The sequence below is a fragment of the Drosophila elegans genome, unplaced genomic scaffold (genome assembly GCF_018152505.1).
Source record: "Drosophila elegans isolate 14027-0461.03 unplaced genomic scaffold, ASM1815250v1 contig_149, whole genome shotgun sequence".
Lineage (NCBI taxonomy): Eukaryota > Metazoa > Arthropoda > Insecta > Diptera > Drosophilidae > Drosophila > Drosophila elegans.
This window is the reverse complement of record NW_024545513.1, coordinates 567,911-584,513: the sequence shown is the minus strand read 5'-3', so window position 1 is coordinate 584,513 and position 16,603 is coordinate 567,911. Positions and strand designations below refer to the sequence as shown.

Genomic DNA, 16,603 nt, shown 5'->3' with positions numbered 1-16,603 from the left:
CCGCACAGTTCACTCAAATTTGTGTAGCAATTAAAAGCCTCACTGGATGAAAGTATGGATTACCCGAATCCCACAAAATTAATGAGCTGCGTACAGGCTTTCAATAAAATATCCTTACTAAAATAAGGGTCTTCTTCGGCCCGGTTTTCATCTCTTTAGCAGAGCAAATATACCTTCATTAGCGCCTGTAAGTATGCAACACTCGACTGAAAATACAGAGAGCGAGTGAGAGGGGAGGACGAAGAGTTCCCTTTCCGAATACAATATGCAAACAACGGCACGTTTTGGCATGCGAACACGGCCCATCTCTTAACCCTCTAAGTCCCTCCTAACCACTCTTTGCCCACACTTTCTCCCGCGGGAAAGCAAAGAAAAGCAAAAAGACAGCCAGCATCTTTCTCACTGTCGGAAAAAGGAAAACTTTTCAAGAGTCTCTTTTTGGGAAACGACTGTCAGATGACCAGGACAGACAGAGAAATTAATCAGGGGTGTTTTCAAATGTATTAAAATTTACAGACAATAATTAGTTGAATTTAGACAATTTAAGAGCCATCCAGTAAATTATATAGATCAATCTAATAGGAATCTATAATATTTATTATTTATTTGATAAATCACACCATTGAGCACAATTTTATGTATATACTTTATCTAATTTTGTTCTGTGTAGTTAAGAGGTTTGCCTAATGGGTTAACTGCAAGGTTAAACTGAGGGGTTGACCGACAAGAGTTTAAAGTTGAACAGTTTTATTCACAATTTCTTGCCAAGATTGATTGACAGAAATTCAAAACAATTTTGAGGCCTGCTACAAGGATACAAGACCCAAAAGTTATGGGCAAAGTGTGTAGCATATTAATAGGCGATTACACCCTACCTTTAAACTAGATATTGATTTACAACATTAAATTGCCTTGGGGCCTTTTCTTTATGTAATGAACTAAGGGTTTGCTATCTTGTTAAAAACATTTCACATGCATTTAAATCTCTCTTAAACTTTGCTTAATAATTTAAGTTTAAACTCTTAAGCATTCATCACATTTGCTATTTGTGTGCAAACTTTACCAACCACTTAAATCTTTTATTTTACATCTTTTCGCCATCTGAAAAATCTCCCAACGCCTTTTAACCCATGGCAAAGCCGACGGGCAAACCAAAATGGCATGCTTTCGTTGGGGGAATACCCCTTTAAAGTCGATAAAAAATGCGGGCTGCGTCACCGAGCCGATCCCCTGATAGCTTAAAAAATTTGAGTATAATTTATATAGGCATTAGCTCGCCGGCTTGGGGCGTTGAAATTTTCAATTCATTGCCAGGCAAACCACCGACTTTGACATGGCATATAAATGAGGAGCACCCCTCAGGACTTCTCGTCCTGCCCACCTCCCACCTCCCACCTCCAACCTCCGAAAATCCCAGAGAAATGTATACATTTTGTGCTGTGTTATTTTCTTTTCTTTTTCTTTTTTGTTGTTTAGCCTGTTTGACTGGGGCAAACAGCAACAATAATAAACATTTCTTCTCGGACCATTTGTCTGTGTGTTTTTAATAATAAATAAACTGTAAACATAAGTCACGCATACAGAGAGGCAGAGAGAGAGAGAGAGAAAGTTGAGCCTTGAGCTTCTCCCCCGGATTTATGAGTGGGGTCAGGGGTCACGAGGCGGCTGTAGTCGTACTGCCAGGCTTGTGGCCAAAGCTATGCAAATGTTGCGGCCTGCCTGCGAATCTGTCTGGATTTTTAAAGCCCCCCCCTCACTGTAAGGCGTCCCTTTTTAGTTAATTCCTAAGGGAATTTTTGATTTGGGAATTAATGTTATGACTAAAGTGGGCGATCGACTTGTTGGCCAACTGATAAGAAGCCACTGCAAAATGGCAGGCTCATCCCTGTGCTCCAAACGATTTATTAGAGTTTATACACTGGCTTTAGAAGGTAGCATAAATTACTGGTTTCAGCTGGGTTTCCTAATATTAAATGAAAACACATACATGAAATTTATGCAAATATGGAATTTTTCATTCCGAAATTCTATAACAAAAATGTTGTTTAATTGATATAAACAAATGTTAGCCTATATCATTAATATAACAAATTTTGTTACTGTTAAAGAATTGCAAATTCTCTTCTTTATAAATTTAAATTTGTAGTCATTTAAAATCACCTTACAATCCATTGTAAAATGTGAGCTGAACTAAACATTTTATTTATATGTGGAACTTTTATTATTTTTATATGAATTGAATTGTAGTTGTAACTTTAATTGTAATTGTAAACACTTTAACTTTAATATTGCAAATGTAAACGTTACCGAAACGTTTTTAATTAAACAATATTTGTTTTCATAGCTCTCTTTAATAACATATTCAATTGATAAATGACACGTCTCAACACCCTGACAATTTCGCTTAAAATTTGTTTGCATTTCAAATATAAACATGCAAATATTGGGCAACAACTGTCAACTGGTTAATCTCCACAGCTCTTGCCATGATTTTCCTTACGCTTCAGTTATTTTGTGTTTAACCATTAGTGCGTATAACATTTCATAGCTTTCATAGATTTATTTTCAGAATACACATATTTTTCCTGGCCTGGCCCTATTTGCATTTCGTTTTTTTCGCCTGCAATTAATTTTAAATACATCTAATGGACGTAATTCCAATAATTGTTTAACTTTCCCTTTCCCAATTTCCTTTTGCGCTTTAAAATTTCATGGCCTGGCAGTTTCAATTACCCCGCCACATCCTTCGTTCCTTTTTCGGGGTTCATTAAAATGATTCTCTTTATTTTCTTATGATTTCTTTTTTTGTTGTGTGCCTGCTGTTATTAATATATATATAGCACACACACATATATATATATATATATATATATATATGTATGCTGTCGCTGCCAGAAGGAGACCGTGGCAAATGGAGAGAAAGAGAGGGGGCGACAGTTCAGGGTACGAAAAAATTAAAAACATTTAAATTTAATTATACGACTATGACAAACCATTTTGGCATTTTGACAACGTTTTTACGGGGGATGAAGGCTTTTCTTGTGACATTCTCTGACTGATGGCCACGCCTCCCCCCAGTGCCTCGTCCCGAGACAATTTGCAACAACAAGTCAACAATTAGCAGCGAGTTCAATGTGCCATCAGAGTCCAGGACATGGACGAGGATATAAACAAGTTCATTAGCAAAATGAGGGCTTTTGGGCGGAAAATTGAGGGTTTTAGGGCAAGGGTTATGGGTCAGGGGGCGACAAGCCCTTTGGCGCAGACACAACGGACATATTTTGGAATTTAGAGCACAAGTTGGCGGAATCTCATAGAAACTGAATTTATTATACACCATTTTGAAAATAATTGTAGTGGACCCTTGGTTAGATGACCGATTTCTAGATGTCATGTTAAAGTTCTAGTTTGTAATCTTCTTGAGCAACATAATTGCAATTTAACTTCATGTTAATCATTATTACATTGAGAAATTGGCGTTCAGTGTTCACTTTTTAGTGAAATACTTTTTGACACCTACTATACATTATTATTTTAAAATAATAACAAATAAGCCCGAAAATGAACTGTAATGTACAAAAAATTAAATATTTTCATATTTAAAATAAGTAAATAGCGAAATGGATGAAAGTCAAAGCGAAGATGTATAAATTGAGTTCACAGTATTGGGATTTACCACGTCCTTTTTTTTTAGCAGTGCAGGAGTGTTTGGCATAGAATCAAGGAGGGGACTCACCCGAAGAGGTCCGAATCGCTGCCGGGGAAGCTGATCCTGGGCGAGAGTGGTGACCGCCCCTGGGCCCGTTTCAGCATGTCGTGCAGGCCCGGCGGCGCGTGGATGGGGCTCAGGATGGTGATTTTGCGGTTGCCCGGCGGGGCGAGGAAGCCACCGCTGAGGGTCAACTGGGTGCGCATGCCGGCCGACGAGGAGCTGCTCTTCATCTCGATGGTCTCCGCCGACTTGGAGATGAGTATCGAGGAGGATTGCTGCAGGCCCAGCTTGCTCATCGACAGCTGCATGGAGCCGCCGCTGGCCGAGCTGTCCACCAGACTGTCCACCCCACCCACACTGCCGCCGCTGCTTGGATCGTCGATCTGCGTGGAGGCACTCCGGATGCACTTTTCCGGCCGGCCCGAACCGGTGCCGCCCACTCCGGCCGCCGCCTCCGAATGCGCCGATGTGGAGCGCACGAACTGACGCACATGCTTCTGGTGGGCGGTCAAAAAGCCATGATGTGCCCCCTCCGGTTGCTGGAGGAAACTCTGGAAGCGGGTCTTGCCGCCGCTCGAATTGCTGCCCGAATTGGAGTTGCCAATGCCACCGCCAACGCCAACGCCAACGCCAACGCCACTGCCACCGCCAACGCCACCGCTGGCTATGAATCGAGTACTGCTGCTGCTACTGGTGCTCGTGCTGGTTCGCTGCTCACTACTCGTTATGATCGAGGTGGAACTCTGGGCCTTCAGCTGCTGGGCCAAGGATGCCGCTGCCGCCGAGGTCAGCATTTGGGTGGCTCCCGTGGAAATGGTAGTGGCCTCACCCACAATTGTGCTGGACTGCAGACTCTGACTGCGCGTCGAACTGGATATGATCTTCTGCTGCGTTTGCTGCGTTTGCTGCATCTGCTGCTGCTGCATCTGCTGTTGCTGAATCTGCTGTTGCTGAATCTGCTGCAACTGACTTAGGGTCTCCTGCTTTTGCTGCAGAGCACTGGTGCTGCTGCTGCTCATCGAATAGGAACGAGTGGCCACTTTGGTCGAGCTGCTTGTGCTGGAGAATTGCTGACTCTGCAGCACGTGCTTTTCGGGGGATCCCAGCTCCTCGTCGGGATCCACTTCGCTGGGTGTGGTTATTATGTACTGCGGTGGTGGCGCCGCTGCACCACCAGCTCCACCATTACTGCTCTCCTGCGACATTTTGCTATTTTGTACTTTATATTTGATGTATTATTTCCTTTTCTGCGTGTGCAGTATATAGTAGTTTCTGGGGAACAGAATTTATGCATTTAATTTTCCTGCTTGGGAGTGACAAAATAGCCTCAATACATTGCACACATACTTTTTGTCTTTTCTGGTTATTGGGGGCAAGGGGGGCGCTTAAAACTGGGTTAATTAAATGACGACACAAGTGGGTTTTTTTTTTCGGGGGAGCATGAGCATAGCGCCAAAGTCCCTGAACAAAAGATACGAATTTTAATTAGGGACCTGACATTCATTCCAAAATGTAGTTTGAAATTCATTAAAGAATTTCCCAGCAAACGCTCAATTCTTGTGAGAAGAGGTCCTCCCAACCAGATTGAAAATAAATCACAAGCCCTAAGCCACAGAGCAAGGCGAAGTGGAATTCTTGAATACGGAATGAGAATTCGCACTAGTTTATTTATGCTTAATTCTGGCAGATATTTCTTGTGAACTTTTTTCAACTTTTAAGCACAAAGCCAAAACCAACAGAAGACAAATTTGAATTGGAAACCCAGAAACTTTTTTTAAATCAACAATTTACTAAAATTATGAAAAATAATACAAAAACTTCTACTAATTAGTATGAATTTTTTATAGAGCATATTATTGTAAAACGATTTTCACACATCGCTATATGAAATCATTTCGGTAAACCTCATTAACAAAGTTCGTGGAACATTTCCCCAATGGCAAAAGTTAGCTTCGAACTCGAACGCAACATGAGGCGACCCCGTTTTTTCGCCACCCCCACAATTTTCCACTTTCCCATTTTGCCTTTGGCGAAATTTTCTTGTTTTCATCTTCTTTTTTTGCGTGAAAATTTTGGTTTTCCCTTCCTTTTTTTTCGTTTTGTTTCATGCGTTGTTTTTGTATTCTTTTCGGAGCGAGGCTTTTTTCGCTGGTGTGGCTTAACAAGCTGCATAATTAACCTGTGAACCGTGACCGTGACTCTGGGCCGACCCGCCCCCCTTGCCAATTTTCCCGCCCCTGGACTTTCAGTCATCCCCCGTTAAGTTTCACGTTGCCATTACCATTGCCATTGCACATTGCAGAAAAATTAGGACAAAATATTTTAAGCTTCCATTGTAAGTAGGTATATAAACAAGTATCTTTAAAATTAGCTGGTTAACGAGGCCCAGACTTTTTTGTTTATATTCTTGATGCTGTTATTGAAATTAACTAGCATATACAAAAAGTATATTCAAAAACGTTTAAACATTTTTGTTAAGTCGACGGAAACAATTTTCTCTATTTAGTTTTGTTTCTGTTGTCTATACACCATATATTTTTAGTCCCAAAGTAGGTACGATATATTTATAACAAAAAACAAGATTGAAAAAAAAACTCAAATTAATGTTAATTAAATTTAACTTAACCCTCCCAGCAGTAACATTCTTTTTTACAGTATATATTCAACGTGATTTCGTTTTCCTTTTCTATTCCGGCTTTGTACATTTCCCCTTTCACTTTACATTCGATTGGAATTGAAAACATGGAGAAAGCTGGAATTAAAATCTATTTTCAGATGATTCTCCCTTTAAGCTTTTTCATATTCCGGTAAACTCAATCACTTTCCATTTGATTTTGTTAGCAGAAATGCATTTATTTTGAAAAGGAAATTAAGGGTCGAAGAAAAGTCCATTGCATTGATTAAATCTTTTCATTGAAGAACACAGATATTATAGTTATAATAAAGCTAATTAAGTTTTATATTGATTTGTTATTAAGGTTTTTTTTATTTTTATTTTTTTGTAGTAAGAATTTAATGTTTTACTTTAGCAAATAGAAATTAAATTTTTTAAGTTTTATATCAAAACAAAGAATAAGAAAAGACAGCTTGCAATAAATGTCTTCAGAATGTTAGGCTTTCTTCTTCAAAATGCTTTCTTTAACCCCATTAAGTCACCGATTTGCGTAACTGTTTTCACTTTTTCGGCAAGTCACCCGAATTCCCAAATTGTCGGCCAATTGAAGGTCAGCACTCGCTTAGTTGCAATGACTGTCACATAACAACAAAAAGGACAAACCCAACATCTTGTGCAACAGTCACGCACACACTGACAAATCGCATGCAAAACACACACTCTTACAGAGGAAAGAATGTTACAGCAATTTTATGCAAATGGATACCTTTAGCCCGCCTAGTTGCCTGAGAAATGGAATGACAATGACGACAATTCACACTGCGAGAAACGCAATAAAAAAGAAAAAAACATATTCATACAAATTTAAAAGAAAATCCTTTAAAATACCGGTATTTTAAGAGAGATGGTATCAAAACTGCAAATTAAAATTGGGATTATAAAGAAGAAAATGACTAATCTTCTTCTTCACAAAATTTTATTTTTCAGATTTGAATTGAATTTTAAACTTCATAAGTAAACTTGTAAACCGAGTAATTTTTGAGCAGTTTTTTCGCTTAGTGGAAAAACAGAAAAGGAGTAGGGTTTGGCCATAGGCAGAATGCTCGTCTCCCAGGATTCTTTACCCTCCTTTTCGTTGACACTTTACCATTTTTGTTTTTTTTTTTTTCGGAGGCGTGGCACTCAAAGTAATTGCAATTCGAGCGGAAAAATGAGGGACATTGCAGGATAAGACAGGACAGGACAACCAGGCCAGTTAGTAAGTCTTCTGTGATTCGATCAACTCAATTGCCCGCATTCGCCGCAGTTGCACCAGTTAGTTATATTTCCCCCCACATAATAACGCTCCTGCAATCGATGCGATTGCATATTATAGCACCTAGTTGTTGTTCATTCGCAGCGTTATTTATTACACCTTATGGAGTGCATATTTGATTTGATTTGCCCGCTTCACTCGTTACCTTTTCCGCCGCCAAACAATTGAGACGGCTTTGAGTACGAAACAAAGCAACAACGGCAACAAAACCAATTTGCATTTACAGCAAACAACAAGGCGAAAGCAATAAGCTGCATGTGTTGATTGCCACGCCCCCACCGCCTCCCATTCGTGGGTGTATTCGCGAGAGTGTGTGGCATAGTTAACAAAGGCTTTCCTCCGCTTTCCCATACACCCATACACCCATACACCCATACACCCATACACCCATTCCCATACACACATGTCAACATCATTAGCCATATATCAACTTCACTTTCAATGCTTGCCCAATGAATTTTCTCAACTGGGGCTAAAAAAAGGAGGCCAAGCACAATGGCTTTTAAATTTCTAGAAGTTACAACACCGTGAATTTGGATCACAGGTCTTTAAATGGCTTTAAATTAATAAATATTATTAAATACTCCTAAGTCTCTATATGATGTACATATTTTAACATATTTAAATAATACATGTTTTGTAATGTATATATATATTATATAGTTGAAATACCACCAAACAGAACAGTTTTACTGCATTTCCTAGGACTGAAATATTTAATTTACTGCCCCATCTTTTTTCGCCGACGGATTATGAAAGAGCTGCTGTATGGAAAGGAAATAATTTAACCTTCAACCCAAAGGCTTTTCCTTTACATTTCACGGGGTGGTGGTTTAGTGGTGTTTTAGAGGCTGCACCGCTGATATTTACGAAATTAATTTCTCCACACACACCTGGCCAAAAGCAATTCGCGGCCAAGGTCAGCGGTTCTGCTGACATGCATTAAAAATAAATCCACTTTAAATTGACTTTGATAGCGGCGGTGTCAACCGAGAAAAGTGCATTATAGTGTACTATAGTAAAAACTGTGGAAAGGCACCGAAACCACCACCATTGACCTTTCCAGAAATTCATTGCCTACTTATGGGGAAATGGAAAATGGAAAATCCTTCTCTTCACCCATCCAACCAACCAACCAACCAACCAACTCAATTAACGTCGTCAATAATGCACTCTAATTGGAACAATTTTCCACTGGCGTAATTGATACGGAACGGTTATTATGATCGAATTGGATCGAATCAAATCAAATCGAATTAATGTAATGGTCCAAACGTTATAATGGCTGGAAAATTTTAAATTGCGTATAGCCCAATTAAATAGCAGAATCACATTTTAACTCAATTTCTAGTGGGTTAGAAAATTGAAGCGTTGCTAAAGTTCATGGATAACATTCTGTACTATAGCAGAAGAATTTATACAATTTATCGATTTCGAAGTATTATAAAATGTAACTACTAGACATTTCAGTTTATTCCTGTTAGATATAATTATAAAAACTCAATAGAAACTAATTATTTTGAAATTAGTCAGCTAATAATTTAAGCAATTTGCAATTTGTTTTTGTTTTTATCCTTTGCTCATTGAGTCGGGAGCGTCTGGTTGAGATCACAAATCGTATTCCGCTTTTTCCACCTACTTTTCCGGGTTTTCCGACCCCACCTCCCGCGGGTTTATTGCATCATTGTGTGCTCATCATGCCGGACTAAGTGAATTTGGCTGGTGTAAGAGAATTTTAATGCATTTTCCACATAGCGATGGCATGCGGCCTTCCACCTCTAGCCTAGCGGAAAAACGAATTTTCCGATGGAGGCGGCAGGTGGAAAATATGGATGCCGAAACGGATGCACCACTTACAACGGCTAATTTGTTTGTGTGAATTTGTCAGCGTGCAATTTTTTTGCTTTATTGGAGGGAAAGCGTAAAAAAGGTGTACGGAAAATTCGAGCAAAAGCGGGGGGGGAGGCAAAGTGGCAGTAGAAAAGGTCAGACGGGCTACTTTGTGCCGGCAATTCAATCAAACTTCCATTAATAATGGAATGCGGGAAAGAGCACTGAAAATGTTAGAAGCTTGAAGCATTTTCCCTCCCAAAAACTCCACCACATTACCCATTTCCGACTACGTTACTTAAGCCTATTTAACCTGGCAAAGAGGCGGGGGCGTGGCCTGGGGTAACACGACAATCAAAGACACAAGCTGAAGACCAAATTCAAAGCCAGGAATAGAATTAAAAGCCGAACGGAAAAACAAGTTGCGAGGCGAGAAAGCCGTTTTCCCTTAAGAACTTAGTCTAACGGCTAAGCCGAAAAGAAACTCAACACGCAGTCACATACAACTTTTACCGAAAACAAATGAAGTAAACTATATAACAGCTGTGTGACCAGTCTTGCTTTTAAATATGTACCACTGCAGAGAGGTGACCCAAAACTGGACTAACTTAAGCCCGTTTTTGACATGGAATACCTCTAAAAGTGAGTGATTCAATTTTTTAAAGGTGACACAAAACTGGATTTTTGAACCCCATAGCTTCAGCAATAGGGATCCCATAGTATACATCAAGAAGCTTGTGATTTAATTCTCTAACAATCTGCATTAAAATTACATATTACTTGTTGGATAGAGTACCCCGAAGAGTACTAACAGTTCAGTGTTAGCCAAGCAAACAAGGCCAAAGGCAAATCGGCAAGCGCAAGTGGCAAGCACCAGATGCGGGGGTTAATGGGTGGTTTCCCAGGTGGGTTTGACTTTGACTTTGACTAGGTGGGGGGTGGTAAACAGGTATACAGGTCGGCCAGCCATAAATTTGCTTAATTTATTTGTGCGTGCCGTCGCTTTAAAATCGGTAAATTGGAGGCTCGAAGACAATGAAGTGAAGTTGCGACCCAGTGAGCCATCGAACCACAAAACCAATTTGATGATGATGGGGTTAGGGTTGGGTTTGGAGTATATTTTGACTTGAGTTTTAAGGTTGCTTTAAGGTCGGCATCGTTCGATGGTAATAAATATGGTGGTGAATTTCTCAGAATACAGTCAAGAGCGGAATACGTTTGAATATGGCTTGTGTGTCAGTGACACACACCAAAGTTCAAAGTTCAATTTGCAAAATCGGAAAATCGAAAAATAGCATAAAAATGGAAGCATGCATTTTCCATTTAGTTGTGCCCGCGAGTGACAAAAAATATATTAAGAGCCACTCAATTGTGGTTCTGTTTTTGGTATTTGGTACATATGAAAAAATGCCTTTTCGTACCATTATTTATTGTTATTTTTCCAGCTCGTATGTATTTGCATTTATTTACCGCGGGGCGAGATTAAATTTTGTCCCCCGAGTAATTTTTGCTTGTTTAAGGGTTAGTGCTAGCAAAAATGCTGAGAATGATATGTCAAAATGAGCTATAGGATATAACTTTTATTATTTGTATTTGTATTTAAATATTCGCTTAAATATGTTAATGTCATTATTAATTCATACCTTTTAGTGACCTTATTTTATCAGTTTGTTTCTATATCATGCATTTTAACATTTAAGGAAAGTTTATTAAAAAAAATAATTAAGTATTAATATTTATTTTATAATTAAATACCTATGAATTTTTTTTATAACTTTTCAATGTACAAAAATGATTATTTATTTAAATTTATTTTAATTTATTCAGTGCCTGCCAATCGATCTTTCGCCCACTTGCCGTTCATGATAGTTGCCATTAATTTCCATAATAGAAACATTTGGGGAACAGTGAGCGAGCACCAGAACAACTTCTTTACACGCAACTCCCGCCTCCTTTCTGACCGACCACGCCCCTAATCAATCAGTCATTCAGCCAGTCAGTCACTCATCCCCCTTGTTCCAGCTCCGTCGAATTTTCCCCGCTTTTTCCCCACCTAAAAAATGAGTTGAGTGAGAGGTGAGGTCACAACACGGCATGCAACATTTTTCGGCAAGAAGGTTAACAATTGAGAAAAGCGGGCGAAAAAGAATAAAGCTACAATCACAAAAGCTGACCCAAAAAAAGTAAGTTTTTCCGGTGAGGGTGTGGGATTGGAAAATGCTGAGAAAAATGCAAAATCGATTGGCGAATTTTGGTTTGCACAAGGGGCTTTAAAGAGAAGTCGGGCGTTTCAAGTTCGCCGGAGGCATGTGTTGATCTTTCCCGCAAAAGAGGTATCGCTAAGGGGGATATCTCGTATCTATGACACAAACACTCACACACTCTTACCCACACCCACACACACACACGCAGAGAAATCATTTCCAGGCGACGCATTTCAAACATTTGCCTCGGCGGTCTCAAAATGAAAAGGGGTCAGAGTGAAGCCATTGTGGCAAATTGTCCCAGGTACAGTGAACACGTTTATGAGGATACAAAAACATATAATAAAATATTGTGATTAAAAAACTGGTAAAGGTTTCATTCTAGTAGTTTTGGGTAAATTATATACATCCTAATTCAGTGTTTATTAAAATATATTAATGAATAAAAATATATTAATATTAATTTCTGTTTTGTAAACATTTCCCTGAAAAGTCTTTATTAAGTGCGTTTTTTAGCGTTTTCACTATCTGACAGTTGTAGATTTTCTCATTGTCACATTTTATAGCACCGCTCATAAACTGCTTGTGCTTTCTAGCGAGTGCCGCCTGTGGTGACCTTATCTGGTGGCTGGTTGAGTGGGAGCCTGGACAGGTGAGTGTCTGCCTTTGGCTTTGCTCATTTTTCCAGTTACTCCTATCAAAATATTTATAGGCACTTCAAGCTCACACACACACACACACACACACACACACACACACACACACACACACACACACATCAGATGAATTGTTTGGCAGCTCTCTCATGCTGTATTTTTTTTAAGGCGATTTAACATTTTTCCCTGGTTTCGAACTCGGACTCCCCCGGGTTTTCCTGCTGCTCTTTTGAGGCAATTACATAGTAATTCATTGAATAACAAGGAGCAAAGCAAATATAAATATGAAATGAAGAATGTACCGATTTCCGTTCTTTAAAAGTGAGCAATATGCTGCTGGTGCTGGAATATGCGCAGGTGATAGGTGGAGTTTTTCCAATGTTCCCGTATGCTTCACTGGCCAAAAGGCATTCGACAAGCGGCCGGACGAGATTAAAGCGAAAGGCGAAACAAAGACAAAGAAAGAGACGGAAGAACGCTGCCACAAGGAAAGGTGAAAGGTGAGGGAAAGTTTGCTCTTGTTGTTTTTCCTCTTCAGCCACGTCTGTTTGCTTTTTGTTTCACTTGAAGCGCTTGACTTATGACCCAAGTACAACTTGCGGATACTGATACTGTTCCTTTGTTCGCTTTTGTATCCTGTGCCCACCCATTTTTCATTCAGCGAGTTGGCAGCCTAACCATCTTTCATTTAGAGAGTTGGCAGCCCAGCCTTAAGTACGAGACTAAAATTTAAAACGGTAATAATATGGTTGGTGTTGCTGGGATTGTGATTTGGTAAATTTTTAAGCAGCACCTTATTTATTCTGGTTTTTATTGTTTATTTAAATTGAGCATTTTTTTTAATTTGATTAAAAAAGCTGGAAAATGTATAAAAAATTAAAGTTTCCTCTAAAGCATTGTCCAGAAAACCATCGCCCTGAAAAATCTTTAAGAAAAAAAATATCGAAGCAAATCTGCTGACCGGAAAATTGAGCAATTATATATATGAAAGAATCATGAACAGGTTGTGGAATGGAACAAAAAAAAAAACACTCCCTCATCTCCATATTTAGTTCTCCTTCAACAAGGAATGAGGTTGTTTGTTTATTTTCAGTAGGTTGCCCTTTGAAATTCTACTACCAAAAGAATGCAATGTTATTCCATATGAACAACTTTGAAGCTATTATGAGAAAAATTTTTTTCTTTTTCATTACGAACTTTTAGTTTATTTCAATATTTACGTTTTGTGATAATTCTTTTCCATGATTTTCGACTATACAGGTGTGCCCCATATTATTTTAACTTTTCTTCTTTTCGCCACTCCACATTGTCATTGATTTTGTTCACTTTAATCCGCTTTTCTACTTTCCTCGCCTCAAACTTTTTTTTTCCTCTTCTTTTCTCTGGCAACATCTCATATTCCTATGCTGTCTGGTCTTCTGTTTATGTTTCTATATCAGTGAGCGGAATTTTCATTTGCTCTTTGGTCACGCCCCCGTTTTCCGACCTCCCCCCATTAACCCTTGAGGGCACGGCTCTTTGTCTTGTCGCTGCTTTTCTTTGTTTGTTCTTTATGTTATGTGCGTGCTTCATTTCAACGTGAGTGGGATTTTGTTTTTATTGGAATTATTAATTGTTCAAACCTAGTGCTAAAAGATGAATCTTAAAGGTGAAGAATTATTGTCTTATGCCAAAAAATATTCATTATGAAATCTTGCTTTGTATAAATTTATTTTCTTTATCCTATATCTCTCATATTTTTGCACCGGCCTCTGCAATCTGCATCGCAGATGGGGAAATGAGGACGAGGCTGCCAGCAGTAATTAAATTATGAAGTGTTTTCAGCCACATTTATCCATGCCTCCTTGTCGGAGCCACTTCCTCAATGTGTCAATGTCAGGCAAGCGAAACGAGTGCACCTTTTTTATTTAGTTTTACAATTTCTTTAAATAAAAAACACAGAATTTATATTTAAAAAAAAATAGCTACTTAACGGCTTAAGACATTTAAAAAATATTTTTTCACGTTTTTGGGAGTGGAAAAATAACACAATAGGTTAGAGCTTTTAGATATTAATTAGATATTAAAATATTTGAATATAACATTGTTTTTTTTAAATATAAATTACTTAAAATAAACTAAAAACATCATAATGTAATTATTAGCATGTTTAGTTTGTTTATCCAATATTAAAGTAGTAAAATTGTAGATATTTAATTCGAAGTGAAAATATTTGGATTTACCATTTACCATTTATTCCAGAAAATTGGGTGCATGCAAAATAAATGTAATGCAATAAATATTACATTAATTAATTTTGTTTTTAAGTTGTACCTTTATGTTTTGCCCAGTGTTGCTGTAGTTGTTGGTGAAGTTGTTGTTGCTCGAGTGCTCAGCGGGCTGGCAACACTTATACATCAGCCTTTCCCGCCCCACAGAAAACACAAACAAACCAAAAAAAAAAAAAAAAAAAACCCAGAGAAAGGCGGAAACGGAAGCTGTTTGAGCTTTGTAAAGGAAAGTGGCAAGGGTTGAAGGAAAAGCGGGGGCACACAAGCACCCCCCAAAATACATAAAGAAAATATTCATACAAATTAGGAGGCAAATTAAATTCACACACACACACACGCTCGAGGGTCAACTAACGGACCCATTAGAAGGGGGTGGGATGGAAATGGAAAATGCGGCCTTGGGAAAACAGGTGGAAAGCCCAGGGGCCACTCGACAATATGAAAACTGATTTGTGCTCGTTATTGTTAACGATGTTCATTAAAAAAGTTATTGTGTGCTCGGGAAAACGCATGAAACGCCAACATAAAGAATACTCCCAGCCTTTGGTGATATCATAAGGAAATATGAAGAGTTTACAACCGACTTAATGGCTCAGGGAAAATAAGAAAGCCAGGTGTAAGGAGAAAGACATTTCTGCCGTATACTAAACGCTGTCCACAAAAGACAAAAAAAATAATCAAATACTGTTAAAAAAATATGACAAGAATTAAAAAAAAGAATATCCATGCTTTGGAAATATTTCTGATTTGAAAATATAGCAAGAAGTTCCTATGCTAACTCATTTATTTCTAATTATATTTTGTTATAGTGCGTGCATATTATAACTTTAGAAAAATATATTGACATTACCGTTTACTTAGTATGCTACCACACTTTTTTTTCTACCTGATGGTGTATTTGCCCTTCACTCCTCTGCGGGTTTACACAAGTTTTCTGTAAGCCAAATATGCTGGCGGGTAGTAGACAACCTGTTGACAATAATTGCGGAGCATCTTGTTCATCTTAATATATAAATACCGTCATCACAGTTTATTCGAAACCATTTTCCCTTGAAATCAATATGAAAGGCAGAGGATACCAGCAACAGGCAAGCTTAAAGTAAAAGGCGAAAGGAAGGGCGAAAATACCCCAAGGTGAATTGAAGAAAAAAAAAAAGAAAATAAACCTGAAATTATTATGAATAATGTCTCAAAAATGTATGTGGTAATACATAAAATTTCCCTTTTTTTGCGACAACAATGGAAACACGCATTATGCCATGTTATAAAGACTTATGTTGAGTTAAAGACAAACAAAAAAAGGTTTTGAAAATGAACAGGAAACGGAAGTAAAATGTGCCTACATTTTTGGGAAACTTAATGAAGAACCTCGTTAAAAAAAAAAACTATTATAACAAAAATATTGTTTTTGTTAAGTTGATTAGAAATGTGTAATATGAAGTCACTTTTACTTATAAAAAAAGTAATTGAAGCCTTTAGTTTTAATGAAAATTGTTCCACGGGGTTTCCACTGAAAATCAAGCGCGACCCCTTGGGTAAATAATTTTTTTTTTTTTTTTGAGCACTGTCTGCAGGATTCTGGGCCACCTGCCTATCTTTTCGTGCCGGTAGCTCTTACCTGCAGCCATCAAAGAATTCTTGTCAACAATTTCCAGTTGCACGGAAAACCAGTCACCACCCACAATCCTCCCTTCTATTTTCCGCCCAACTCTGACCCTCGCTAAAACGTGTAAAACTTGATTAGCTGCCAGAATGCAATGGACAGAGAGCCCAGAGCTGCTGTGTTCACTTCTCTGGTTTGGCAGCTCTTTAATGGAATATATAATGATGTTTGCTCTTCAAGAAAAAATCATGCAAAAGTGAAAAGTTTTCTTTATTCATTCAAAATAATAAAAAATAATAATAATGAACACGCCAAAGCATTTTCTGCCCAGTTACAGCCAGAAGACATCTGTAATACCATCAAATGGAGAATGCAACCATTGGCATTTGCCACGCCCCC

The 16,603-nt window shown here is 38.4% G+C and overlaps 1 protein-coding gene across 6 annotated transcripts in view; it reads right to left on the bottom strand.

The window, feature by feature from the left end:
• LOC108135885 (cAMP-specific 3',5'-cyclic phosphodiesterase) overlaps positions 1-16,603 on the bottom strand; it is a 116,389-nt gene that overhangs the window by 68,989 nt on the left and 30,797 nt on the right. For 3 of the 6 annotated variants that reach the window (XM_017256794.2, XM_041707120.1, XM_041707121.1), the window contains one exon: positions 3,737-4,984. The exons of the other annotated variants lie outside the window; for them this stretch is intronic. In XM_017256794.2, the coding sequence (XP_017112283.1) occupies positions 3,737-4,917 (1,181 nt within the window). In that variant the 5' untranslated portion in view covers positions 4,918-4,984. The remainder of the gene's footprint in view (positions 1-3,736; positions 4,985-16,603) is intronic. 6 annotated transcript variants of the gene reach the window in all.